General features: G+C 54.3%; 13 protein-coding genes across 13 annotated transcripts; 7 read left to right on the top strand and 6 right to left on the bottom strand.

The window, feature by feature from the left end:
• Positions 1-24: 24 nt before the first annotated feature.
• On the top strand, positions 25-2,493 carry LTS14_006348 (uncharacterized protein; the record flags this gene model as incomplete). Its single annotated transcript, XM_064839044.1, has 1 exon — positions 25-2,493. One exon carries the CDS (start codon positions 25-27, stop codon positions 2,491-2,493), a length of 2,469 nt encoding a protein of 822 aa, XP_064693292.1.
• Positions 2,494-2,823: 330 nt separating this feature from the next.
• On the bottom strand, positions 2,824-5,229 carry LTS14_006349 (uncharacterized protein; the record flags this gene model as incomplete). The annotated part of the gene is made up of 1 exon (XM_064839045.1): positions 2,824-5,229. One exon carries the CDS (start codon positions 5,227-5,229, stop codon positions 2,824-2,826), a length of 2,406 nt encoding a protein of 801 aa, XP_064693293.1.
• A 562-nt stretch (positions 5,230-5,791) lies between these two features.
• RPT2 (ATPase of 26S proteasome regulatory subunit 4) lies at positions 5,792-7,280 on the bottom strand (the record flags this gene model as incomplete). The annotated part of the gene is made up of 2 exons (XM_064839046.1): positions 5,792-7,201; positions 7,278-7,280. 2 exons carry the CDS (start codon positions 7,278-7,280, stop codon positions 5,792-5,794), a joined length of 1,413 nt encoding a protein of 470 aa, XP_064693294.1.
• A 679-nt stretch (positions 7,281-7,959) lies between these two features.
• ubc1 (Ubiquitin-conjugating enzyme E2 1) lies at positions 7,960-8,745 on the top strand (the record flags this gene model as incomplete). Its single annotated transcript, XM_064839047.1, has 2 exons — positions 7,960-8,214; positions 8,308-8,745. The coding sequence occupies 2 exons, from the start codon at positions 7,960-7,962 to the stop codon at positions 8,743-8,745; spliced, it is 693 nt and encodes a 230-aa protein (XP_064693295.1).
• Positions 8,746-8,972: 227 nt separating this feature from the next.
• On the bottom strand, positions 8,973-9,140 carry LTS14_006352 (uncharacterized protein; the record flags this gene model as incomplete). The annotated part of the gene is made up of 1 exon (XM_064839048.1): positions 8,973-9,140. The coding sequence occupies one exon, from the start codon at positions 9,138-9,140 to the stop codon at positions 8,973-8,975; it is 168 nt and encodes a 55-aa protein (XP_064693296.1).
• A 237-nt stretch (positions 9,141-9,377) lies between these two features.
• LTS14_006353 (uncharacterized protein) lies at positions 9,378-11,045 on the top strand (the record flags this gene model as incomplete). Its single annotated transcript, XM_064839049.1, has 1 exon — positions 9,378-11,045. The coding sequence occupies one exon, from the start codon at positions 9,378-9,380 to the stop codon at positions 11,043-11,045; it is 1,668 nt and encodes a 555-aa protein (XP_064693297.1).
• A 556-nt stretch (positions 11,046-11,601) lies between these two features.
• On the top strand, positions 11,602-12,099 carry LTS14_006354 (uncharacterized protein; the record flags this gene model as incomplete). Its single annotated transcript, XM_064839050.1, has 1 exon — positions 11,602-12,099. One exon carries the CDS (start codon positions 11,602-11,604, stop codon positions 12,097-12,099), a length of 498 nt encoding a protein of 165 aa, XP_064693298.1.
• An 828-nt stretch (positions 12,100-12,927) lies between these two features.
• POP2 (CCR4-NOT core DEDD RNase subunit) lies at positions 12,928-14,460 on the bottom strand (the record flags this gene model as incomplete). The annotated part of the gene is made up of 1 exon (XM_064839051.1): positions 12,928-14,460. The coding sequence occupies one exon, from the start codon at positions 14,458-14,460 to the stop codon at positions 12,928-12,930; it is 1,533 nt and encodes a 510-aa protein (XP_064693299.1).
• Positions 14,461-14,870: 410 nt separating this feature from the next.
• Positions 14,871-15,190, top strand: LTS14_006356 (uncharacterized protein; the record flags this gene model as incomplete). The annotated part of the gene is made up of 2 exons (XM_064839052.1): positions 14,871-14,962; positions 15,022-15,190. 2 exons carry the CDS (start codon positions 14,871-14,873, stop codon positions 15,188-15,190), a joined length of 261 nt encoding a protein of 86 aa, XP_064693300.1.
• A 1,344-nt stretch (positions 15,191-16,534) lies between these two features.
• LTS14_006357 (uncharacterized protein) lies at positions 16,535-17,669 on the bottom strand (the record flags this gene model as incomplete). The annotated part of the gene is made up of 3 exons (XM_064839053.1): positions 16,535-17,348; positions 17,398-17,604; positions 17,653-17,669. The coding sequence occupies 3 exons, from the start codon at positions 17,667-17,669 to the stop codon at positions 16,535-16,537; spliced, it is 1,038 nt and encodes a 345-aa protein (XP_064693301.1).
• Positions 17,670-20,970: 3,301 nt separating this feature from the next.
• On the bottom strand, positions 20,971-23,174 carry LTS14_006358 (uncharacterized protein; the record flags this gene model as incomplete). The annotated part of the gene is made up of 2 exons (XM_064839054.1): positions 20,971-23,027; positions 23,087-23,174. The coding sequence occupies 2 exons, from the start codon at positions 23,172-23,174 to the stop codon at positions 20,971-20,973; spliced, it is 2,145 nt and encodes a 714-aa protein (XP_064693302.1).
• A 773-nt stretch (positions 23,175-23,947) lies between these two features.
• On the top strand, positions 23,948-25,111 carry LTS14_006359 (uncharacterized protein; the record flags this gene model as incomplete). Its single annotated transcript, XM_064839055.1, has 2 exons — positions 23,948-24,705; positions 24,757-25,111. The coding sequence occupies 2 exons, from the start codon at positions 23,948-23,950 to the stop codon at positions 25,109-25,111; spliced, it is 1,113 nt and encodes a 370-aa protein (XP_064693303.1).
• Positions 25,112-25,191: 80 nt separating this feature from the next.
• On the top strand, positions 25,192-25,590 carry LTS14_006360 (uncharacterized protein; the record flags this gene model as incomplete). Its single annotated transcript, XM_064839056.1, is given in 2 exon segments — positions 25,192-25,548; positions 25,564-25,590. The coding sequence occupies 2 exon segments, from the start codon at positions 25,192-25,194 to the stop codon at positions 25,588-25,590; spliced, it is 384 nt and encodes a 127-aa protein (XP_064693304.1).
• Between the last annotated feature and the right edge of the window lie 1,119 nt (positions 25,591-26,709).

The raw sequence follows: 26,709 nt of genomic DNA on the forward strand, positions 1-26,709 counted from the left end.
CTCATCCTTCTGACTCACCGGGTCATGCTGATGCGCAAGCTGCTGGCTGCGAGGTACAACAGGAGGACCGAGCTAACCGAGAATCTTCAGGCAGAACCCAAGCCCGACCACTTCGGTGGCCTCTTTGCCAACACCAATGACCCGAATGCAAAGGTCGACAAGGAGCAGGAGAAGCGAGTCAAGACTATCCTTGACAGACTACGGGTCAATGGCATCGATACGATGGTCGAGGCGAATGCGGAGTATGTATTGCAAGTATCACATGGCGACAGTGAAGCAGCATACAAGCTGTTAGTATTACTGCAGTGGACATACGAGGGTATTGTGGAGCCGTACGATCCTCAAGCGAAGCTGGTCGGTGCTATCAATCGGCAGGGTGTTACGTGTTATGCGGATGCGCTACTCTTCGCAATGTTTGCAAGACTGGACAGCTTCGAGGCTATGCTATATGACAGCTACGAGGACTTACCACGAAGAAAGCTTGCTGGCGTGCTTCGATTATGGGTCAATATGCTTCGCACCGGCAGGTTAATTACGACCGACGTGACGTGGTACTTGCAGAACGCCTTGGCAGAATGTGGTTGGGAAGATGCTGGGAGGCTTAAGCAGCAAGATCCTTCTGAGGCTTTCACGTTCATTACGGGTCAGCTAGGACTGCCACTGCTGACCTTGAAGATGGACTTGTATCATACCGGCAAGGAGGATCCGCAGGACGACCACAAGTTCGTCAACGAGCGCTTACTGGAGGTGGCGATTCCTGACGCGCCCGAAGAAGGCAGCGATGTCATAACTCTGGAACAATGTCTTGAGCACTACTTTAACAATCGAATCGAGGTGAAGCGACATTTGGAGCGGCGGCGAAGAGACACTCTCAAAGCTGGTGTGTCAGATGAGGGCGCCATTCAGGCAGAGAAGGAACCTGCTATGCATGTCGAGGTTGTTGAGCTAGCCGAAGCTTCGACGCCAGTCGTGCAAACGCCAATAGCAGAATCACCGATACAATTCAAAAATCCTCTGGATAAACTCCGACCTACAACGGGCAGAAAGCGAGCGGATAGTATCTTCAGCCAACGGAGAATCGAACTAACAGGCATCGATCCGGAAGCACTCACGGTCACGGATTCCAATGCACCATCGGACGGTCCATTACGGAAGATGAGCACGCGAACAGAAGTGCTCATGCCAGCATGGCAGTTCTTTAAGTTACTACCTTGGTATACCGATCATCTGCCTACGTCTGACGCCCAGGTCGCCGCCCACTTCTCCAAGAAGCGTCCAGTGCTTGGTGTCTGCTTGAAGCGGTACTCATATACATACCAAGGCCAGGCACAAAGACGAGATACCTACGTTGATATACCATTGGAGATCGGGGTACCCAACTTTGTAAGCGATGATCATATGAATGATGAGGGTCCTCTGGTGGGAAATTTCCGACTACAGCTGCAGTCTGTGGTATGCCATCGCGGCATGTCGGTTAATAGCGGACACTACATAGCGCTATGTCGAGGTACGGCAGCGAACGCAGTCCATCATGGCAGTAATAGCGAGTCCAGACGGGGCAGCCTCAATAGTGATACGATCGAGGATCCTTGGATGCGCTTCGACGATCTCGCACGAGAGCGTGTGACGTACGTGAACATCCAGCAGGCTTTGAGGGATGAGACGCCGTATCTGTTGTTCTACCAGGTCTTGCCCATAGGAGAGGACGGCCACTCGATCCATGATCTGCCAAGCTACGCGGAAGCGACGACCTCACGATCACATTCTGATGCGGACACGCTGGAAAAGCCATACTTGAACGACGCCTCCGGATCAGAAAGTGCTTTGACAAACAGCACGTCGAATTTGGCCTCGGAAGGAGCGACGTCCGAAGCGACAGACTTCGCGAACGGCTCACAACGTGTAAGTCTTGACGCTGTTCGCCCGCTCGATGGGCCACGGGGTCGCGCTAGCCACTCAGATGAACGCAGGCCAAGCATAGCTTTTGAGGGGTCAAGCTACACCGATAGCGCAAGAATAGACCCGGCATCCATGTCAGCGCCATCAACACCGTCAGAAGAAAAGGGGAACGCGTTTCTAGCCGTAGCGAGCAAGTTGAATTCCCGTCGCGGCAGCAAAGCATCCAAGACCGGCTCGCGAAGCCGACCTACAACCCCTGGACCGGACCCCAGCGCCAATCGTCTGAGCTTCAGCATGAGCAAACTCACCCAACGCATGAGCAGGAATGATGTCGTAGCCGTCCAGCCCTCCGAAACCGTCGCGGCCGAGCTTGCGGGCCAGACCGATGCGCAGGAAAAGGTTGTATTACCTGAGAATCCGAGCAAAGACGGTGTTAGTGAGACGGTGAAGAGGATTAGCAGTAAAGAGAATCTCGAGACGCGCAAGCCGCCTCCGACGACGAAAGCAGTGACGAGGAAAGATAAGGCGGCGTTGAGGCATGAGAAGCGGAAGAGTAAGGGGCATACGGAGGATAGGGATTGTGTGGTTATGTGATGGTAGGCAGTCATCAGCGTGGAGCCAGGATGGTTTATGTTGTTGCCAGAAGTGTATCGGGAGATGCATTTGTCGGAACATAGCAAGCGTGGAGTTCCAGCCAGAAAGCCGCAAAAGAAGAAGGAAGCTCTTGCTTTATCGATATGAAGGGTGTTGCGTGTTATACAGAAATATGCACATATGCCTATCTCACGTGATCTGAGCCCGAATCCCGATCCCACGTCCAATTATGTCGAAGCCTTTACATTCCCCATCGCCAATAAACTCCTCGCTATCCACCTATCAACTCAATATATGTATATGCAAACACCCGACCCCAAGACAAGGCCATCACTTCCCCGCCTCGCTTTCAGACCCCGATCTCTTCCCCTCTCCCCCTTTCATCACCCCTCTCTTCCCAACACCCGACGGCGTCCCGAAAATCTCCCCCCACGTCGCACTAAGACTCCTGTTTCTAAGCGCCGAAGGACTCCCAGCCGCCTGCGCACCACTACCCACGACCTCAGCGCTCTCCCCATCTTCTTCACTGAAATCCATCTCCCCACTAGCGACAGAATGCCTCTGCGGTAAGGCCGCTGGGGTAGTACCAGAACCAGAAGTCCCCCTCGTCATCGTCCCCGTCCTCCGACGTGAAAGTCGTCGCCGCATTGTGGAGGCAGGATTATCGACTCCGCGACGCAGGGAATCCGCCACGATGGCGCTGAGGGAGGTACTGAGCGGACTCATTAGGGGTCCTGGGAGGAGTCCGATAACGGAGTTCCGGCTTAGGAGGCGCGGGCCTGAGGCTGTGGGGGTGTCGAGTTGGGCTTGGGAGGAGCGGCGGGCGGAGGGGGAGGGTTGTTGGTATTGTTGTTGGTGGGGGTTGGAAGTACGGGAAGGACTTTCGATCGCTGGGCCGGATTTGTTTCGCAGTAGAGGTGTTCGCGGCCGGGAGGAGGAGAGGAGGTTGGAGCGAGGGACTACGGGGGCCGAGGTTGTGGCGTGGAGGGGTGGGGGTTGGTTTGAGGTGGAGGATGCCGGGATTTGGGTCAGGGTTGGGTGGACGGAGGAGGTGATGGCTGGGGTTGCATCTTGGATGTCTTGCGGTGAGGGTGTGTGGTCGAGTTTCAGTGGGGAGGCTTCGACGCCCGTCGAGGGGCGGAGGTCGGGCGTCACGATGACCTCTGGGATCGACTCTGCGGTGCGGAAATGTCGTAGCTGTGGCGTGTCTCGCGACGATGATCCGGCGATGATCGACCTTCGTTTAGCGCCTCCATCATCTCGCTCTCGGACTTCAGGTTGCGTCCTCTCCTCATCCAGTAAGTCAATAGCATCACCTTCCTCTTCCTCTTCTCCCATCTCCTCATCCCCATCCCCCTCATCCTGCCGCCCAGAAGTAATACACCACACCCCCAAGAACGTCAACGCGCACCCCCCGACAAACTTCACCGCATCGCCCGCCTCCTCCCTCTCAAAATCCCTGTACAGCACCGCACTCCCCACGATAACCGAGATCGTGAACAGCACAAACTGCACCGGGATAACCATCGTAGCATTGAAATGCTGCAACGCCCGATTCACGTACCTGATCTGCATCACGGCCGTGAAAATGAGCACAGCAAGCAAGACGTACGTGATCGGAAAGGTAACAACCCTCCAAATCGTATTGGAAAGCAACGACGCAATCCCCTTGGTCGAAAGCGCAGTATACCCCCCAAACAACCCCACCAGCCCCAAATCAATCAGGATCGTGCGACTCCCAAACCTCTCACTCAAAAAGCTCAACACCACAATTAACCCCACCGTCACACCCAAATACGTCTCAAACTCCCACTGCGTAATCAGCCGCCAGATCTCATCGGGATCGAGGCGGGGATTACTATCGCTCGCGCTTAGGACTACCGTCACACACCCGCCTATCGCGATCAAGACGCCGAGACCGTCGCGCCATCGGAATTGTTCCCCGAGGAGGAGGGGCGCGATCATGCAGTTGGAGACTAGGGCTACGACGCCCAAGGGACTGACGATTGAGGCCGGGGCGAAGCCGTAGGCGAGGAAGTTGCCGGCTTCGCCTAGGGTCATGAGGGCGATGCCGGACCACCAGATTGGGGAGCGGAGGTAGGATTTATCTTGATGGTGGTGGTCTGGATCTTCGTCGTCTTCGTCTTCGTCTTCGTCGTTAGCGTCGTGTTTTTTGTTGTTGGTTTTGTTGTTGTTGTTGCTAGTGCCAGGGCGGATGGTATCCTGACTATCCACCGAACCCTTCCTATCCGGCTCCACCAGTTCCACGTGCGGGATCAAGGCATCTTCCTCCGTAGCTTCGTGCTCTTCAAGCCTATACTCCCCTCCCGCCCCACCCCCACTCTCATCTCCACCACCAAGAGCATTAACCCTCGCCCTCTCCTCCGCCACCTCAATCTGCGCCGCCCCCGTACCCGTCGTCCCATAACCCCCTCCCTGCCCTCTCCGTCTCTTCCGCCTCTTCCGACCAGCCTTCCGCTTCTCTTCCTCCTCCCACTCCTCCCGATCCCGACTCAATCTAATATGCGCATACCGCTGGGCATTCAGCGCGAAAGAAATCAGAATATTGCCACAGATCGCCGTCACGATCCCTATCAGACTCGACCAGCCGCCGGGTGGGGGTTGCGGTGCTGAAGCCACTACTCTGTCCGAGGCGAGGGAGAGGAGGGAGGAAGCTATCGCTATAGCTGTAGCGGTGGTATTCGCATTGGAGGCGACAGGGGGTGGTAGATACATCCTCGCGGTAGGGCAGCAGCAATGTTCCAAGGTCCAGGCGGGGGCGGGATTCGTTTGTTGAGAGTCGGTGCTATCGTAACCTGTTATACATCCTTCTTAAAACCGTAACAACACTCCAGCTGTAAGGTATCCAATTATACGTCGTCTAAAAGACGGGACGAAGTTCCAACTCTCTAAAGCTAGAGTTCACTAGCGGCATACACACTTTGAATGACGCTCGCGTGCAGCTTTCTTTGGGGAAAATACCCTTTTCCTACTTCCCGCGTTCCAAGAGACGTGTATGGTAGGTTTGTGCTGCCTACAATGCGGTACATAGCAAGTGGTAGGCAAGCGTGGAGGATATGGCAAGGCGGATGTTTCATTGCTGCTGCTGCTACTAACTCTAGCCGCATTTGCAGCGGAATCGCGAAGAAGGAATGCTATAGTACACTTCCCATCGCCCCTCGAACTCTCAAAAAGGCATCTCACTCGCAACACAAGCGCACAACCCGCCCGAAGCCCCTCATACAATCCCACTTCACTTCCCCCCTCTCCTCCCCTCCCCACCCAACCAAACCCATACCTACAAATACAACCCCTCCGGCTCCCCCTCATTCTTCGTCTTCATCACCGTCTCCCTCGCCGCCCGAAAATCCGTCATATTCACCCTCATCCTTCGCTCCCTGAGCGCCAACAACCCACTCTCGGAACAAATCGCCCTTATATCGGCGCCAGACAAATCATCCTTCTGCCCGATAAACTCCTCCAGATCCACATCCTCGGCCAGATTCATCTTACTCGTATGCAAGGTGAAGATCTTGCGCTTGGTGTTCTGGTCCGGGTTCTCGAACAGGATCTTGCGGTCGATGCGGCCGGGACGGATCAAGGCCGGATCGAGGGTTTCGATTTTGTTGGTCGCCATTATTACTTTCACGTCGCCGCGGTCGTCGAAGCCATCGAGTTGGTTGAGGAGTTCGAGCATGGTGCGCTGGATCTCGCGCTCGCCGCCCGAGGTGCTCTCGTAGCGTTTGGTGCCTATGGCGTCGATTTCGTCGATAAAGACGATGCTGGGGGAGTGTTCGGCGGCGACTTGGAAGAGTTGGCGCACGAGGCGAGGGCCGTCTCCCAAGTATTTCTGGATGAGTTCCGAGCCGACGATGCGGAGGAAGGTGGCGGAGGTGCTGTTCGCGACGGCTTTGGCGAGCAGGGTTTTGCCTGTTCCCGGGGCGCCGTAGAGGATTACGCCTTTCGGGGGTTTAATGCCCATTTCTTCGTAGAGCTCGGGATGGAGGAGGGGGAGCTCGACGGCTTCGCGGACCTCTTGGATTTGTTGCTCGAGGCCGCCGATGTCGGCGTAGCTCTCCGTTGGCGCCTTGTCCAGTTTCATGACTGAGACGAGCGGGTCGGCGTCGTCGGTGAGTACGCCCACGACCGAGACGGATTTGTGATGCAGCAGGATCTGCGCGCCGGGTTCCAGTAGATCCTTGTCCACGAAGCTCATGATGGAGACATAGTACTCAGGGCCGGTAGCACTGCTGACAATGGCATGATCATCATCGATCAACTCCTCCAGATTCCCCACACCCATGGGGGAACCACGCATGTCATCCACCCGACTCCTCTCATCCGCGTTTCGATCCAAGGCATCGCTGTCGCCGCCCGCTGTGGCAGGAGTGGCGGTCTTCTCGGCCGCAGCCTTCGCTTTCCGTAGCCTTTCCTGGTTCTCCACAAACTCCTCTTCCAGCAGCAGATGGTCGTGAATGCGCTGCATGCGCAGATATCGGAGCTTACATCGTGCAGTCGGGTAGACGATGGGGAGTTTGGCGGCGGCGTTGGGACCCTGGGCCTTCTTCTTCTTGCGGCCGATGCGGGTGGTGGGTTGCGGTGGCGGCTCGTAGCGTGGTTTGTCCTTCTTATCGCCCTTTTTGTCCTTGTTGTCGCCAGGGGCGCCTGGTGGACCGCCGGGACCGCCGAGGCCGGACTGGTTTTGGCCCTGTGGGGGGGGGGGGTGTTAGTGGGTGTTTGTGTGTGTGTGTTTGTGTGTGGTCGTGTGATGTCTGTCTGCTTACCATCGTGTGGGAGCTCGCTCAGAGTGTTGTATCAGATGTGATAGTATCTCCAGTGAGTCTCGATGCTGTGGTTGATGTCTACACTTTGATGGGGGAGGTGGTGTCGGGAATGGATGTGGTGGATGTGGTGGATGATAGGCGGCGTTGATGGACGTGTCTGTCTGTCTACGGAGCTCGCTATGCTTTAAGGTTGCGTCAGCTGCATGCCTGATCGCGGCCTCACGTATCGCCGGCGCTAAGATTAGATAGCTCCGTGCATATCTCACATTCACCTTCACCTTCCACCTTCCATCTTTTCCTGCTCTCCGTCTCTCTTACACATGTGACAAGAAACATTCACGAGCTCCATGACAACTACCATCGCTCTCAGTTTAACAAACAACAGAACGAAGTAAGCCGAGGCAACTGGTGTCACGCCAGCAAGACAGCAAACTCGACCGGATCCAATCTAAGCCACTCACTGCCGACCCTCGACAGCCTTACTCAAGTCTATCCTACCCACCTCTTCTCCACAGCCCTGTCTGCGAGTGAACAGTCCCAAGATACGAGCTAGCTTGAACCTCCATCTCACAACGCAGTCCGAGGAGGGCACAACCCAAACCGACCCACCGTCATAGCGACCCCGCCGCTCTCCCCTCCCCCTCCGTGCCTGCCACACCTACTCCACCCCCCGACCGCCACTATGGCAGCAAACCGCACCCGCCGCCTCCAGAAAGAAATCGCCGACATCCTCAAAGACACCCACAGCGGCATCACCGTTACCGCCCCCGACGGCACCCCCGAAATCACCGACTTCACCCGCTTCAAAGGCCACTTCCTCGGTCCCCCCGACACCCCCTACGAAGCCGGCCGCTACGAAGTCGACATCAGAATAACCCCCGAATACCCCTTCAAACCCCCCGAGATGCGCTTTATTACGAAAATCTGGCATCCGAATGTGAGTTCGCAGACCGGGGCGATTTGTCTGGACACGTTGGGGGCGGCGTGGAGTCCCGTTCTGACACTTAAGAGTGCTTTGATTAGCCTCCAGAGTTTGTTGAGTTCGCCCGAGCCGAAGGATCCGCAGGATGCGGAGGTGGCGAGTATGCTCTTGACACGACCGGAGGAATTCGCCCATGTAGCCCGCGAATGGGCGATCCGGTATGCCGCCGCTCCCAAACCCATACCCGGCTCCAATCGCACTGGTGCTTCTTCATCAGGCTCTTCCGGCCTCGACGAAGCGGCGCTGAAGGAGAAGAAGAAGGTGGAGGATAAGGAGAAGAAGCGGGCGGAGGAGCGGCGGCGGAGGGAGGCGTATCATGGGTTCGCACCCGCCATGATCGATCGGTTCACGGGGATGGGGTTTCAGGTCGAGCAGGTTGTCGCGGCGTTTGAGTTTGTGGGGATTGATCGGGCCGGAGGGGAGGAGTATGAGCTTGAGGAGGAGTATATTGGGGATGTGACGGCGAGGTTGTTTGGGGAGATGTAGGAGTATAGCACGCTCTACTCCGATCGGACGGGTCTGCGCTTTGAGAGGCTGAGGGGTCGGTGGAAGATGTGGGACGGAGTCATCATTAGCAGCAGTAGCAAGTGGGGTATTCAGCGAAGGCGTTCCGTCCTGTGTTTTATTCGGATGATGATGGTATCATGAGGCACGAAGAAGCATGTCTATAGGGCATATATATGAGCGACTCTCCTTTTTCCCAATTACCACTCTTACTCATACGTCTCAGTATTCATGAAGTACATCTGCCCGTCTTGGTTGAAGTGATCGTCGTAGAAGTGATCGTCGTAGAAGTGATCGTCGTAGAAGTGATCGTCGTAGAAGTGATCGCCGGCATGTGAATTGTGGCTGGGCTGTGGCGTTGAGCTTCGCCCAGCCATCTCGAGTCGCGCTTGTGGTTTGTAGCCTACGAACTCGACCAAGTGCGGCACCCTTGCTTGCAGCCGGTCAAGGCAGCATAGCATAGCATAGCAGCTAGAGTTCTTCACTGTTGCTGTGTAGTCCTAGATATGAGTAGGTACTAACACTAATCCCCTTCATCACATATCTCTCCACTGCACAACCCATCTCTACCCTATCACTCTATCAAAATCGTCAACCACCCCAGCACACGGAGTATGCCCCCCTTCGGCACCACGACTATCACAAAGACACCCGAAGCACTCCTCGGCCGCAACGACAGTAAGAACCCCGGCACGACATGTAAAGGCTTGACCTCTTCGGGCCGGCAGTGTAGACGTGCACTTGCTGCCTCGCCTAAAGCTTCCCTCTTATCACATCGGAGAAAGGACTCAGCTTTGGGGGGTGTAGTGGCGATTGTACATGATAAAGATGGAGGGGTGGAGGAAGCGGGGTTCTATTGTTGGCAGCATAAGGGTCAGGCGGAGGAGGAGGAGGGGGTAGGAGGAGGTGGTGGGAATAGTGGAAATGCTGGGAAGGATGGGAGGGATGAGCGGGGAGGGAGGGGAGGGAGGAAGGTGGTGGAGTTGAGGGAGAGGAGTAGTATTGATACTATGGTTCAGAGATTGGGGCTTGATGCTGCTTCTATTTCGGAGGCCGGTGTTGGAAGGAGAAAGGAGAGGAAGAAGACGAGGACTCCACGGCCACCTAGGGCTACGGATGCAAGGGACTATGCTGCGAGGCCAGATAGGGAGAAGGTGGATGGGAGGACTGGGGTTGAGGGGAAGCCTGCGATTACTCGGAGGAAGGAGAAGAAGGTCGGGTTTTGGGCTTCGCTTTGTTGTATGGGTGGTAGTCGTGGTCGTGGAGCTGGAACCGAGGAGGATTATGTGGAAGTGGTGAGGCATAAGAAGAGGGTGGATGGTTCTCGGCCTTCGAACTTGGCTTCGGCGGCGCCAATCCCAACTTCTCACCGACCATCCAGCACTTTCGTACCACCTCGCAAACCAATCCAATCGCCCCTTACACGACCATCACCACCAGCCACGCCCGGAAGATCAAGCAATGCCCAGACCACCAACCTCCTCGCCCTCATCCCCGCAACGCTCTCCCCGCAAACAACCTCCGCCCTCCTAGCCGAACTCATCAAACCCATTCCCCCCCACGACGAAGAAGGGTACATCTACATCTTCTGGCTCACGCCCGAAACCAAGGCCGCTCCCGGAGCGGAAACAGCTCGCTCCCTCCTCTCATCCTCACCCTTACCACCTCAAACACACATTGACAGCAGAGGTAGCAGTATAGGTAGAGGTAGACGCATAAGCGACGTCCTAACCGAATACTCCTTCGACGGCTCCTCCGAGGCTGAAACGAAGGGGAAGGGCGACGGGAAGAAGACGATTATGCTGAAGATTGGAAGGGCGAATAATGTTACTAGACGTATGAATGAGTGGCAGAGGCAATGTGGGTACGCGTTGAATCTGGTGCGGTGGTATCCTTATGTTTCTTCTTCTGCGGCATCAGCTGGTGTTTCGGCTTCGCCGCCGCGGCGGGACCCACAACCATCACCATCACAGTACCAACAGCAAGTAGTCTACCCGGATCTCACACGCCCGCCACCTTTGATAAATACAGCATCACGACGACAAAGCGACAATGTCAACGTCAATGGGAATGTTGTGAGGAAAGTCCCCTTTGTGAAGAAGGTGGAACGATTGATCCAGTTGGAGTTGCAGGAGCAGCAGGTTTTGCGAAGGTGTGGGGTTTGTGGGAAGGAGCATACAGAGTGGTTTGAGGTGGAGGCGAGTCGGGCTGGGGTTAGGGCGGTGGATGGGTGTGTGAGGCGGTGGGTGGAGTGGGGGGAGAAGGTGGCTGCAGGTGGGTGAGGGATGGGATGGCATGGGATGGCATGGGAGTGGGGATGGAAGACTACCTTGTGGGCTGTCTTGTGAGGATGGCACGGCGTTCGACTGACCAGCGGAACCAAAACAAGCGCCCTACGAGTCTTGAAGAAAAGGGGCTCAGATCATCGTCGAGTACCTTTAATGCTTATCTGACGGCAACTGCAACCGATCATATCCCGCCTCAGTGGTGTAATATTGTCCGTCTAGTCATTCCAAGACGTTGAGTCTCCACCGTCTTCATGGCGTTGCTAAGAACAAAGGCATTGACATTCATGACGCAAGGGACCGACGTGCCTGCAACCGGGCAACCATGAAAGCTCATGCGAGAACAATCGTAAGCTTCGCACCACACATAACTTCGCCCACCATCATAAGCACAGAGCACCTTTCCAAATCTTCTCTTCACGCAAGAAACTCTCGGACATCACGCGTCCCTCTACCACACACTCCAAACCCCCAACAAACAAAACAACCTTGGAACAAACTCCGATTGGAACCCGCCACAACCCTAAGCAACAACAACCACCCAACCGCAACCATGACCAAAATCCCCCACGACCTCACCCCCAACCAACTCCTGACCCGCGCCCTCACCCTCCTCACCAGCTCTTTCATCAATACCCTCCACTTCCTCCTCGCCGCCACCATCGTCCTCCTAACCTCCATGGCCGTCGCCTCCCTCATCGCCCGCATCCTCGAACCCCACCAACACCCCTCCGTCCTCTTCTACAAACCCTTCGGCATCAAACCGGTCCCCCTCATCGCCTCCACGCTGGCTGCAATCTTCCTCGCCATCCAAGTCGGGGGCACGGTCTTCATGTTTGTGCAACAGGGAGGGGAGGTGAGTCTGGCGGATTTGGCGCTGACGAATATGGTTGTTACGCTGGGGATGGAGGGGGCGGCGTTGGTGGTTCTTGGGGGGTTGGCGGTGCTGGGGGGGTTGGTGGCGAGGCCGGTGAGGGTGCATGTTGAGGTTGAGAGGGAGGGGGTGGACGGACGCAGGGCGAGTTCTAGGGGGGCTAGGGCTCAATTGTAGGTGGAGTTGGGTGGTGGTTGGTAGTTGTCGACGTTCAGTCGGAAGGGGGAAAGAGAGTTGGTAAGGCAGCTTAAGGTTAGCAGCTTGATGTGCGCGAATAGTATGCAGTATTCAGATAGTATGAAACGGCAGTTGATAGTACGGATCAATGTGTTCTCACTTGTCGATCCACGACCCAAGTATGCATAGAGGGAGAGTTGAAACGTTGATACATGTACAGATCATTACTGTAATGCATCAGCAAAGTAAGCTATAACGACGCCCAAAGCGCCTTCGCTAGTCCAATTCCTGGCTTTTGAAAACACCACGATCAAGTCCACAGACTGCAGCCCATAACGATCAGCACATCTCTGCTTTGCATCTAGCGTCGACATAACGTAATCGTACATTTTCCTGTCCGCTAGCCTTGCGCGAGACATTTCCTGCTGTAGAAAGCGAATGGTCCCAGACCTTTGGATATGCTCCTTGTGCTGAGGCATCCGTAGTTCCATCTTCGATCGGTAACTTACAAGAAGCGGAGGACAATCACCTCCCTCTCCCTCTCCCTCTTCCCCTTGCTCTTCCCGCGTGCTGAGGCGGACCCCAAATCATATCACCATGCCCAGGATGTGATGCCCAAATATTCATCATCTGCCAATTCGCAGGCCACGCATGCGGTGGCGGAGGTACACTATTAATCTGCTGGTGAGCAACCAGTGCCTGAGACTCTGGTCGAGGAGGCAACTGGCCGAAACCCCATGCGCCGTGATGCCCCGTACTAGGCCCTGCAACGCCTTGACCTGGCACCATCCGTTCTCGTGCCTGTGCTTGTAAATTCGCCGGCCCATTCTATTTGCCAGGATACTGGAACTGTCCAAACTGCCCACCAAGCGAGCCACCACCAAGATTATGCCCACCGTACTGAGGACCAGGCGTCGTAGTATTGAGACCAGCATGTGTAGAAGTAGGCGTGGAAGGATTGTTCGGCGTGTACCCTTGCGCACCACCTTGTAACGTACTAATAGTACCAGAAATCCCATTATGTGCTTGTCCAGGCGTTCCCTGCGCGGCAAGGAATTCATCTCGATACTGTTGGCTTGCGGGAGCCGCTACACCATGAAGGCCATAGATCTGATCCGCGAGTTCCTCGTCGAGGCTGCCACCGAAGATCTTCGACCGCATGGCCCAGAAGACTTGGCCGGTCAGCCAGGCATCGCTGCCACCTGTATGTGGTAAACCGACACGAATACAGCCTAACTCGTCCGCGAGGTCCTGGAGACCCGAGCGCTGGCCTAGAGTTGAGAGGACACGGTTACCTTCTACGCCCATACGTCCTAGTTGGTTCTGACGTTGTGCGTGTCGAAGGAGTGACTTGATGTCCCACAACCGCGGGAAGAAGGTCTTAACGAGTTCGAAGAAGTCGCCTTGGGAGGCTGGAAGTGCATCGTTGCTGAGGAGCTTGATGAGGTAGCCGAAATCGTAGCCTGAGTGGAAGGATAACCAGTTCACCTCGTCTGAGAAGGCGAGGCCGGAGGTGATTAGTAAGGAGCCGAATGTCTCGAGCGTGATGCCGTGTTCTTGGTGTTGCTCGAAATTGACACCCCCGCCTTTTTGCAGCATTTCGATGGATGATTCGGCGAACATGTCCTGGTTCAGATCGAAAGCGAAGTTGAATTGCCATGTGCACGGTAAGAACATAACGCTTGGCTGATACGGTGCTTTACGGCTGTTCAGCTGGCTGAGAAGTGCTGGGTCGGGTTGAGTCGGTGGTAGCTCTCCTTCAGGTGTCCAAAGCGTGATACCGATCTGGATTGGCTTGAGGATATCGACATTGGCTCGCAGTGTTTGGTAATGGTACTCGGCCTTACTTCCAGCAAAGTTGCCGATCGGTCTCGCGACTATACCGGGAAACTCGGCATCCATTGACACATATGGGTACTTCATGATGAGTTCCCGCAGCACTGCCATCTCAGCATCAAGATTATGTCGCCATACCTCACGTATGCGGCCCTGTGCTCCACTCTTCAGACCCATGCTAGCGGCTTCTGCTTGGTGGGAGTGCTCTTGCATTGCTGCTCCTCGCGCGAAGCCTTGCTGTGCTGCTACTGATGCCAAGCCTTGACCTTGGCCTCCGAGCATGCCACCATTGAACGTGCTTGCGCCAGCACCCGTGCTGAAAGCAGTTCCTCCGTATGCTGAAGGTGGTTGGAATGGTGATATACCGCCATTTAGGGCGTTCGCGCCGAAGCCATGCTGTGAGTTGAAGCTGCCAGGTAGATGAGTGGACTGTGACGGGTAATGAGAGTTCTGTGGTATGGCGTGATGTGGATTCATTCCTTGGAAGGGATTTGACATATGCGGTTGGTGCATGCGTGGAGCCATGCTTGCAATGACTGGTCGCTAACGAGCTGTCCAAGACAGTGGTGCTCCCGCCTGGGTTGTGGCAGTGATGCCAGTGATGAAGACTGTCGGGTGAGGCTCAATTGGCATGTGGAGGAGCGAATGAACAGGTAGACCAGAGCGTGGGCGTTAGATTTGACTGGCCGCGAGGTTGACCTTTTGTGAGCAATATAGTCTAGCGAGGGAAATGAGATGTACAACGGAGAGCGTGGGAAGCTTCGAAGGTGGTGATGGTGCTTGGGGAAGCTACTGAGCAAAGACCAAGGAAGGTCTGCCGAGCGCTCCGCGAAGCCGAAGCCGCGATGCCGACAACAGCTTCACCCGCCATTGAGCACATATGAGTGATTGCCATACAGTCAGTCGACCGTGTCAGACATCACACGTCATACAGAATGGCATCACGAAGACCAAACCTCACGGGCTTCGACCCCCGCAAGTTTGCTGCGGCTGCGGGACAGCCGGCCAACGACCCTTGGGCACGAGCGTACGAGGAATCTCTCACCAAAGGATGAAGAGCATTTGCTGATACATGTCTCCTTACAGAGAAGCCTGGAGATACACCGGTCCCTTCACGCGGGGCGCACGCTTTCGAGGCTCATTCCCCGGTCTCGGCATAGCGACAGTAGCATTTGCCGGCTACCTCGTCTACGAACAGCTCTTTATGCCCTCGGCACATCACCATGAGGAGGGACATGGCGACGGACATCATTGACGACTCGGAGGAGGGTATGGAGCTGAATGCGTGCTGGAAGAGATATGCATCGTACGGTGGACTACCGAATTCGTCCGACACAGACTCATGGTTATGTTGCGAAACCTGCACGGCAATGTACAGTACATTCTAATGGCGTTGAGGAGCACCGGATCCTACTTCAGACATCGAGGAAGGCCACACCATAAGTGCAGACTAGGATGGCATTAAGTAGATTCCAGACCCAAGCTCTCATGCAGTCTGGTGCCTACGCGTCCAGACACTCCCACATTTACCTTCTTTGTGCACGAGGCCGTACGTACTTATCTTCTCAAAGATATCTACTCACATTCAATTACGGCAACAGCAGATGAGGCAGTCAGCAAACATGAGCTTCGATTTCGAGATTCAAGCACGTGATCATACCGCTTCGAGCCTCACCTCACCTCACTTAATAAGCGCGCAACATTGGTCCCGTCTCTTACGCGCCGACAAACATGGCTGGCAAAGTCTAAAGGTACATAGTCGCAACGCCACATCAGCTTGCAGTATTGGACAAGCAGCCGCCAGGCTGAGCCAGCACCGAGAATCAAATGTCTTTATGTACCTTGTCCAGGCTATATGTATAGCACGCGGTGACGGCCGTGGAGCCAGACTCATACAGCGATCTAGTGACCACGCCTTATCATCTCGAGTGTCTGTCAGAGACATAATCACTACTCACGCTATACTCCGCTTTGGTTCCAATGAACACCACCGTGCCCTTCACCAGTAAGCCCACCTCCGCGTCATCACATCCGCATCCACATCCACTTCCACTTCCGATATCACTAACCACACCCCCCCCCCCCCCCCCAGCCTGCCCAAGCAACTTCGTAACAGACACAACCCTCCCACCCAACTGGGACAAAAACAAACAACTCCTCTGCGGCCTCCCACACGCTCAAGACCCACCACTCCAGAACCTGACATCATGTTGTGTTGGTCCGGTACAGGTATACAATGGCTGCTGGCAGTACTGCCAAGCGAACAACTCTGATTACTTTTTGAGCTGCGCTTGGGCACATATTGAGGCGAATGGGACGAGTCAGGTTGCTATGTGTAATGATCGCGATGCGGCTTCTGGTGCTGCGAGGATGGTTGAGGAGGGCGGATGGCTGGATGGGATAGCGGTCGCTGTTGTGTTGGTTAGGATGCTGTTTTGATCACGTTGTTTGGGGTTTGATGATACCGAACCAGCGACTGTACTGCGCTACTCCTTGCAATTCACGACATTTGGAAGCGATACACAGCGGGAGATAGATTTGATCAACGTCTAGCAGATTTTTAGCAGCCTCGTGCCCGAATGGCTCTCGAGCAGCACGACTAGCGACTTTCCAAATCGATCCTAGATACACCTGTCGTACCTGGGATCGTCTCTTGCAATCCACCATTGGTCGTGATGTACAAACTCCAGCGATCAGATGCCAGACGGCCAAACCTCGCAGCAGTAGGTCCCACAAGCGCACTTTGATTGGGATTGATTGTGCCAACGATGATCGTCTGCTCGCTGGAGGGACTGACCTTCAAAAGCACATCCAGTGGACCAGCGACGTACGCAGTACCCTCGTGATCGATGACCAGATCGTCGCAAGCGAGGTTCGTGGTGACCAGCGTAGGTACCTGACTTACGATCCCAAGCTCGTCCACGGGCACTTTGTAAAGTTTGTTGGCGCCTGTGCTGGTGTAGTACATCATACCATCATGCACCTTCAATCCATTGACACCAGTAGCTGCAGCTCCAGTCGGAGCACTTCCTTTGGTTGTTGTATCGTTCAGAGCGACGCCGATGGTACCGTTACAGATATCCACTTTCCAGGTAAGGCTGCGCAGGGAGTCTGCCAGCAGTAAATTATCGGAGAGCGGCCGGGGAAGCGCAATGCCATTCTGTTGTGCGGCATGTGGTAAGCTTGCGATTTGCTTGACGGTGGGAGGGCAGGTCAACGAGCCATTGGGAAAGACCGAGACATTCCGGACGTCAACCTCGATGATCGCGTATGAGCTTGCGTTGAGCTGCAAGGTGGGGAGGAGCTTGGTGGATCCGACGGCCACGTAGAAGATATCGTGCTCGAGCTCAACGATGCCGTTGGCGCTGATGATGTTTGGGGCTGCGTATATCAGGGTGGTCGGCAAGACACCCCTGTGCGATGTCAGTGACTATATAGCTCGTAGCAAGGTTCTTCACAAACAGTGGGTCGACTTGGTATATGCTGGCATTGGGATACGATGTTGTGGTTAAGATCTGACCGTTGGAGCGGACGGCGAGGTTCTCGAACTTGATGCCGTCGACACGAGTGATGTTGTGTACAGGTAGTGGCAACGAAGTATTGGATGAGGCGGAGGTTGTCTGCCAGCCGGACAGGGCAAGGAGGATAAAGCACCTAAAGACTGATTGGCTGCAAGATTAGAAGCTGTATCGAGACTGAAGAGAATGGCTGCACGACAGGTTGGTGAAGGTCATCAACGGTGGTACTTCACCAAGCTCTACCAGAGTATCTGTAGAGCAAATATAGATACCTGAATAATCCTCCAAGCCACCAAATGGCGATCATGCTCGGGCCCGCAGGACTAATGTTTCAGCTGTGTGGTCGCAAATGGGCCGTTGATAAAAGCCACCGTTGTAAGTCGGCTTTCTGACGTAGTATTCTCTGTGGCAGTAGCGTACAGTGGACGCCGAACTAGCTGACTCTTGTCCGCAGAGGGTTTTGACCACAGTGCATCGTTGAATATGTTGCCACTGGTGCTTTGACTCTCAAGGCTGAGGGTGAGTCCACCCGCAGTGGTCTGGTCTGCGGACGCGATGCAGCGTCTGCGCAATAGGAGTGAACCATGGAAGGATTCAAGGCAGTACATTAGTGGAGACCAATTTGCAGGTCTAGTCCTTGGTGATGCTTCGCTGCTCTCGGTCCTAACATTCGCTCTCCCTCCATGGCCCTGTAGGTAGTACCCGGAAGATGCTTTTGGACCATCGACGATCGTGCAATCCGTCATCCACGTACGTAAGTCTAGTCGAAGCCAGTCGTTGCTAGACCTGCAAGCTTGTTTTCAACACTGGAATATCCTGACGGACATGCTCACAGTCGCCGAAGCATGGACGGTATCAGATGCTGCCAGGGGAGGGCACACTGCAAAGCCGTGTAAATCCGGACTGCCTTGTACGATCACGCCCAGGAGGCAGCAGGATGCTAGTCTTTGCACTAGACTCTATGCCGATAGAAGGTTTGATTTTATGGAATACGAGACGAATGGTCGTTGAACCAAAACGTGGGTGTATGTAAGCGTTGAGTAGGTAGACCACGTGTAGTGGGCACACATGCGGAAAAAGTGGATCATGCTTCCTAATCTATCCACTTACAACTTGGAGTCGCCTTGTTAAGTCGGAACCGAAACGGCCACCTTCATGAGAAGGCTTCAACCTTGGCATTCGACTTTTCCCTCTTACTAATTTCTTCTTCCTTGATTGTCCTCCGCTGTACCCGAGCGACTGCTTCGACATGCATTTCTGTCTCCTTCCAATGGACGACGGACTACAATTATATGCTCAAGAATCATGGTAGCAGTGATGCCCACGACCACGACTCTCTGCTAGTGCTGCCAAGGTATACAACGCTGGTAAAGGGCATACATGTCACGGGTGATCTTCGTTACAAGCATGTCAAGCGGCGAGGATCTAGACGTCTTCCCACAATCGCAACACAAGATCAGCTGAGAATCGGGATTCATATCGTGCCCTATACATCAATCGCAAGGAGCTGTATCCCCTCGTTACTCATCAGATCACCTACTGGATTGCCAACAGCAAGCGAGATTGTACTTCGTTCGAATCCTATTTGCTTTGATGACTGCCACAGAAGATCATATCGGAGGTCAGATGCATCGTAAGAAAGCTAGCTTGCTCTTTCTCTGTAGACGCCGACGAACAGAGATTGCTCATCCGCAATGCAACTTCCACTGTCTCGCCTGAGGTAGTCAGCGACAAAATATCTTGGGCGGGTTCACTGAACCCGTTTCGCTGCACCTCCTGGTCTTGTCGAGCATCGCTACCCCATCTTGACTGCTGAACCTACAGGCTGATCAGCGTGTGCAATGGATGATGACCAGATCTCGGAGCAGCAGTGACTTCCCGCTCCGCAACCACCTGGGCGTTAGGACTGTCTTTCGAAATTCTCACAACGAACAAAGTTGTGCTAGACCCAGATCGAAGCCAAGTCGAGATCAGATGAGTTTCTTTCCAGAGACGCTGACACCTGACAGCAAGGCTATGTATGATTTTCACACGGCACAAACACGGCAGGTTGGCCATCTCTCGTCCGAGCCTCCAGGTGGCTATCAGGGTGTCCGTAGTGGGAGATGACCCGCCTACTGGCATGATAGCATTGTAGGGCGTGGAGCGATTCGCGAGGCTTCTGCGCCTTTGTCGCGGTATGGCAAGGCCACCATACCAAGACGCTGGGTTGATCTCCGGTCAAAGTAACCCGGTGATGATCTCAAGATAGGCACCGAGCTCGAGTGCGGAGCTTACAGTCAGCACTACGCCGGAACTCGCAGCCCGCATCATACCGATCGTGTGTTCCACTACGGCGCCCTGTCACTCTACACAAGAATGAGAACTGTGGCCGAGTTACGTTCTAGTCGAGCGTTCGCACACGAGGAGGACACTCCGAAGGGATCGAGAGTCATACGATCTATACCAAGGTTGTACAGGAACCATATAGTTCCCCGCATTTCTATACGCAGACTTTGAGTGCCCCCTTCTTCTTGACCGGTTATTACCTGTAGTGTAGCCTTTGTGTGCTCACGAGCGGCACAGCCTAGTGGCCAGAACGGAACCGTCACGATAAAGGCGTTCAAGGCTGGTCTTCCAGCAGAGGCAGCATGATTCAAGGTTTGAACGATAAAGCGCCCTATTGCCTTATCGAGGCAGCTTCGCAAGGCTGGCGGCAAGGTGTATTGTGGCAGAGAGATACTTCTAGTGATCAAGCCCCTCCAACCTCGCAAGCCTACTTCCCTTCTGCTTCCTTCTGATCGACCGGTTTTCTTCATCCTCTTACTTGCGTCACTGATTCCTAGTACGAAGTCGGAACCATGACGCCTGATCAACTCGTCCGTCAGATCGATCATCTTAATCAGAACCTTGCGCACCAGATGCGATCACAGAACAATTTGCTATCACACAGACAGACCTGCCATACCAAACTGGAACATCTCGCCAACGTGAAGCCGTCGGAGAGGAACCTACCGGGTAACCACTGTGTACGAGATGCGGAATGAAGTGCTAGACTAACCTTCAAAAGATATGCGGCATTGGAGAAACGAGCACATGATGTGGTCGAACCGGCTGAACACTACCAGGACCAACCTTCAGAATGTTCACGATAGCATCAAAAAGATACATGCCGATAAGGAGACTGCTCAGCGGCGCCTGAACGCTATTAAGCCCCCTCGATAGTAGCCGCTGAGTATGGCATCGACCAGGAAGACATCGAAGCGGGCTCACGGATCATGATGTTTTTTGAAGTTGTTGAGGCAGACCGCGAAATCTCACGTACATTACGATAATTTGACAAGGAGCACAATCTTGAGAGCCTTTGACTCGTGATGTTTCTGTCATGTGATGTACCAGAAGGTGCGGTCCGGTAGCCGCTGCAAGCATTCTATGCCCCCATCAGGCATTTCGATCGAGTGCCCGAGTACACTACTGAGCCGCGGATGTGACAGAAAACAGGCTGATGCCGGCATATGTGGAGAACGCTCCCTATGCACTACTGCATTTGTAGTGTTCCAGCAAGGCAATCCAGAAGTTCACGCCACTCTGCGGCGACTCCCCAGCGCTTCAGAGACCCAAGGAGCTTGCTGCCTTGAACCAGTACCCGGCGTGGTCCAGTAGATGCATACAAGTCACCCACACCACCTATGTGTGGTTGCATTGCGTGCCCGTCTCGTATGAACTGCTGCACCAACTCGTCGTCAGTTGGACGATCGAGCAGGATAATGTCGCAAGGTGCTTCGACCTCTTTGCTGCTCTCCCCGAGTGCACCTAGGGCATGGGTGTTGAGCCGAGTCGTGGGAGTTAAGCTCTGTCTCCGGGAAGCCCTTTGAGGTGCGCGACGATCGGCGAAAGTGCCAAATGCCCAAAGGGTCAAGGTCGCTAGTGCCACGCAAGGTGCTTCGTAGAAAGCATCAGCAGAATACCGACGAACGTGCCAAAGAACAACTCCAGCATGTACGGCAGCCAAGCGAGCCTTGTACTGATGCTGTACAGCCCACCGCCTGACGAGCCGTTGATCACCATCCGCACTGGTGCCTAAAGCTGGTTCGTTTAGATGAGCCAGCGTTCGTGCAAATCTCACAATGTGTTCACATGGTGCCAGGAGCACCACGCGAGCAAAGTGTAAGTGCAGAACAGTCGGATGCTCCAGCCCACTGGCCTGCATTATTGTGGCATTGGCCTGCCAGTGGAGGACATCCAATGCATCGCACGTCGAATTCTGCCACTTTGCATACATGGGCACAGCAGGCAGCCAGATTGGCTCCTTTGGCAGGATATTGGCACTTGCCTGCCGAGTCGCTGTGGGCTCCCAGCTGGACAATGGGTTGGAAAGATAGCGTTCTACCTCCCACAAACGGTGATGCAAGCCGTGAATCACCAAAACTCGAGCGAACTCCCCTGTCTCTTGTGGTAAACGCTTTTCCACGTATAGGCCTTGAAGGGCTTGTAGGAGCGACGGCGAGCTTGCAGGCTGTTTATATGTTGCTTTCCAGCGATCTGCACTAGCTGCCTGCCAGAATGATTCGTGGCAGGGCAGCGGCAGGCCATTGCTTTGTAACGAGAACACTGGATCCTTTTGGATGTGCGAGGTATGCATAGAATCCAAGAGCCATGCAGCGTGAGCAAGCCGGAGCCACTGCTCTTTTTGTAGCCATAGCTCCCACGAGAGCATATGGGTAGCACAGGATCTGACGCAGCTTTGGTAGCCCTGTTCCGCATCTTGGTATATGCTACGTATGCTTGGTCGCAATCTGGCAGCACTACCACCTGCATCGCCTGGCAGATAAGCATCCAACATATAGAGGATTAGACGAGCATGTACTGTGCTCGCTTGCATCGGCGTTGAGATGTTGTAGATAGCCAATTGCTCCATGGCTCTGCTCAAAAATTCGTGCATTGACAATACTACGTGCAAAGGAGCATCAGCATGCGCAGCACCCACCGCACATAACGCTAATGTTGTGTATACGTCCATTTGACGGAGCGTTGAAGTGCGGTGCACTACGGGCAATATTGTGTCAAACCCATCCCAGTACGCCACAAGCAGGTACGTTAGCAATCTTTTTGAGGGTACTTCTCCTCGGAAAGCTGGCTTGCCAGCTATGCCTGCAGTACAGAGCTGCTCGAACGTAGCCGTGACACTCGCATAATCCTGGTCGGAAAGCTCAATGCCGTCAGTCTGGGCCCAGCTGTCCTGTGGCTGCCATTGCAACGACAGGAGCTCACCAGGTAGGGAGTCCTCTACAGAGGAGGTCATTCGTCGCCGTTTCGTGCGTGGCAAACGTGCTGGTTGGCCATCCACATAGTACTCTCCCGGTGTCTGCTCTTCTTGCGTGGCTGGTGAAGTGCCCGTCTCGCCAGACGTTATGGAAGGGCCGCCATGTGGAGTGGAGGCGCTGGGAACCTGTATGTAGCTGAGGGCAGCATTGCCAGGAGGCACCACAAAAGACTCGATTGCAGCTTCGGCATCAAGTGAGCTGTCCCACAGAGCATCTAGCCAATTTGTAGTCGACAGTATGGCAGGGTCCCAGTATTCGGCATCGAATCCGGCTGTAATATCAAGCATTGGATCTTCCAAAGGCTCGAGTGCTGGCATGAAGCGGACATACTCCTGCCCCTCTCCAACAACAGAGGTGCCATCTGAAGGGTAGTAACAGGGAATGCTTCGATCGACGCATCTTGCGCACGACGACCCATCGTTTTGGCAACGCACTTTGGCAGTTGCACAATTCGTGCAAGCTCGACCACCACCATGAACCAGACTCGATGCCTGATGTGTCTGAATGTGTCTTTGCAAGGTGTCGCTGAGACTCGTCAGTAATTTGTCTGATCAAGCTTCGGATCAAGTAGGCTGGTGGTGAATAGATGTCCTTCAGCAAATAGTATTTCGCGGAAGCAGATCACGGTGCAACGTGCCGACGCATGAGTGCGTGCCAAGAACACGTACCGTCTCACGAATCTCTTTGGGCATTGCGTACACTGATATGGCCGATCATGCGAATGTGTGAGTTCGTGCCTTTTCATGTGCTCAACTCTGCCGAAGCCTTTGGAACAATGTCGGCATAGAAACTCTTTGCCACCCCCCGGAGAGACCATGTTGAAGGATGGGGTGGCGCATTGTATGTTCCGGGGGAGTAAGAGGGGCGGACAGGTTCAAAGGAATCTGATTGAGGCTCCCGGTTGCCTTCGTCTATCCGTGGCGTACCAAACATGAGGTAGTTGGCGCGTGCACAGCCCCTTCGGTCCTCATTCCCCTCTTCCCACCGGAGCTTCGACCCCTGGTGAGAGCGGGCTTGGTTGAGGCCTCGCTTGTGGACACGAGGCAATCTTCATCTCCATGAAGACTATGGCTGACGCGATCGCTGCTGCAGTCGCCTCGGGCGATCGCTCGTCACGAATACATGTACGTCTCGTCCAACCGCCGAGACTCCTGTGCATTGCATATTCATCCGCCGCCAGACAAGGACATCATGGCTCATCCCCAGATGTGCTTCGCTGCCACGCGTATCCATGAGGACTCGCTGGTTGGACGACGACGTGAAGCTGTCATAATCAACACGCTTTCGTACCAACTAGATGTGCTCAAGAGGACCGGGCGGTATGACGCCTTCTCGTTGCGATGGCACTCCTCATATTCTGACCCTCCTGAGGTCTGGCCGATACCGAACCACCTATTCTGGGATTCGGACGTCGCGAAATGGATCGAAGGAGCCTGCTATATACTGAAGCAACGACGCCTACCTGTGATTGAAGACGCAGTCTCGGAACTAGTGGACATGATTAGAACTGCTCAACAACCCGATGGTTACATTAACATCCACTATACAGTAGTTGAGCCAGGCAGGCGCTTCACGAACCTTCGCGATATGCACGAATTGTACAACGCAGGACACTTGATCGAGGCAGCTCTAGCACATCACGATCTTCACGGCAACGACATGCTGTTGGACCCCATCCTACGTTACGTTGAGCTCCTTTGCCACAATTTCGGTCCGGGCGAAAATCAGATGCATGGCTACCCAGGTCATCCCGAGATTGAACTCGCTCTCCTGCGGCTTTACGATCGCACCCAAAATTCGAAGCATCTGAAGCTCGCAGAGTACTTCGTTACCGAGCGCGGCAATCCACATGGCTGTGAGGGCGGCCATTATTATGATGTGGAAGCAAAGCGTCGTGGAGACGATCCACACAAACAAGCAGCCTTCTACCCATCACCGCGATCGCTCTGGTTGGTGAAATCATCTCGCTAAGATCGTAACAGCACTAATGTGCGGACCAGGTACCATCAGGCTCACCAACCAATTCAGGATCAGGTTACGGTAGAAGGTCACAGTGTGCGTGCTGTCTACCTTCTCACCGCCGTGGCAGACTTGTGTCGTGTGGGTCCCATGGCCGCCCCTCACAAGTTACGGTCGACTTTGTATCGTTTATGGGACAATATGGTAGACCGGAAGATGTATGTGACCGGCGGGATCGGTTCCATCAAACAGTGGGAGGGATTTGGGATTGACTACTTCCTGCCTCAAGGGACTGACGAAGGCGGTTGCTACTCAGAGACGTGTGCCGCTATTGGTGTGATGATGCTTGCACAACGCATACTCCAGGTCAGCCTTTACGCCGACGCAACGAGCTAAGCTAACTCTTCTAGCTTGACTGCAATTCACGATTTTCAGATGTCATGGAACTTTGCTTTTACAATGCAGTGCTCACAGCGATGTCACACGATGGCAAATCTTTCACATATGTGAATCAGCTGGCCTCTAGCAATACCGATCTGTCCAAACGCGAGGACTGGTTCACAGTTGCCTGCTGCCCGCCAAACATCTTGCGGTTGCTTGCCCAGATTGGAGGCTACATTTGGAATACACACGTGGACTGTACTGGGGTCAGCCATGTCGCCGTACATTTGTACGTCTCGTCTGAGTTTGATCTACGAATCAGGGGCGGTGAAGCCAAGATTCGTCAAGAGACGAAGTGGCCTCACGAAGGGGATGTGCACTTCAGCATAACACCCAGCCAGGGCATGGTCAGTCTTATGCTGCGTATACCAGGCTGGGCTGTCGAGTATAGCGTAAGTCTGTGGCAGTCCCGCACAGTTGAGCTCAATCGCTGACGCTGGCGCAAGCTACACCCTCCTTGTAAGACGGCGGTCCTCCGCAACGGCTATCTTTGCATACCGGAGCAATGGCTAGCGGAGAACCCTTCCTTTACGCTATCACTCCCGATGAAGCTAAGATGGCTAGTGCAGCATCCGTACACCAGACAAAATACAGTATCACTGGCGAGAGGCCCACTCACATACTGTGTCGAGGATCACGACAATCCATGGGTCCAGGATCACTTCAAGGCATGTCGGGAAGGGTGCTGCTCGGAAACATTCAGCTGACAATAATAACAGGGGACTTCCGTCAACACTCAAGCGCAGCTGTCTGAAAAATATATTCACGATCAGCAGACAGCCGATACATACGTCGCCATAACGCTTCACGATGGCGCGTCTATCCTATCCCCTGACCAGCTCGGGTCGGCGCCGGCAACGACCGTGCAAGAGCTCGACCAAGCACTGAGGTCGTGCAACCCTATACCGGAACTTCACTTCATCCCATACTACTTTCGTGCCAATAGAGGTGGCAGAGGTCAGATGCGAGTCGGCCTTCAGCGAAGTCAACTGTGCACAGACAAAGTGGTGCAAAACGGGCAGGATCGAACCTCCAGCTCAGATTAGAATGCAGTAATTTCCGAACATTGGACTTCGAACTCGAACTACACTATCCATTTTCGGTAGTCTCCACACGGGGAGTAAGTCTAAACGAGCAAATCTCTGCCCAGCAAGGCGATCTGGAGACCAAAATCACTGTGTAGAGGCGGTGATTCTGAGGCACAAGCTACTTGATATAGTTACAAGCACGAAGTCACCGAAGTCCTCGTGTGCCTGTCGGTTGAAGCATCGGACCATCCTCAAACGCTAACCCTTACAGTCCACCGGAGCTCTTTGTAGTGTCCTCGCTAGCTATCTTGGACACATCCACACCTATCTCTTTGTGCTGACTTGACCCCTATAGTCCCCGCTGGCTCCTCAAGAAGTATCCTGACGTACCTGAAAAGGTATAGGGAGCGCTTGCACGCATCCGCTCCGGCAGACCCACGGACGAACATGTCAGTGCTGAATGTCATTAAATGGTCGCCTCATATGAATATCGAAGGCGCTACGAGCCAGGATATCTCGGCCTGG

This window comes from Recurvomyces mirabilis (assembly GCF_035927965.1).
Source record: "Recurvomyces mirabilis strain CCFEE 5264 chromosome Unknown scaffold_16, whole genome shotgun sequence".
In the NCBI taxonomy this organism is placed as follows: domain Eukaryota; kingdom Fungi; phylum Ascomycota; class Dothideomycetes; order Mycosphaerellales; family Teratosphaeriaceae; genus Recurvomyces; species Recurvomyces mirabilis.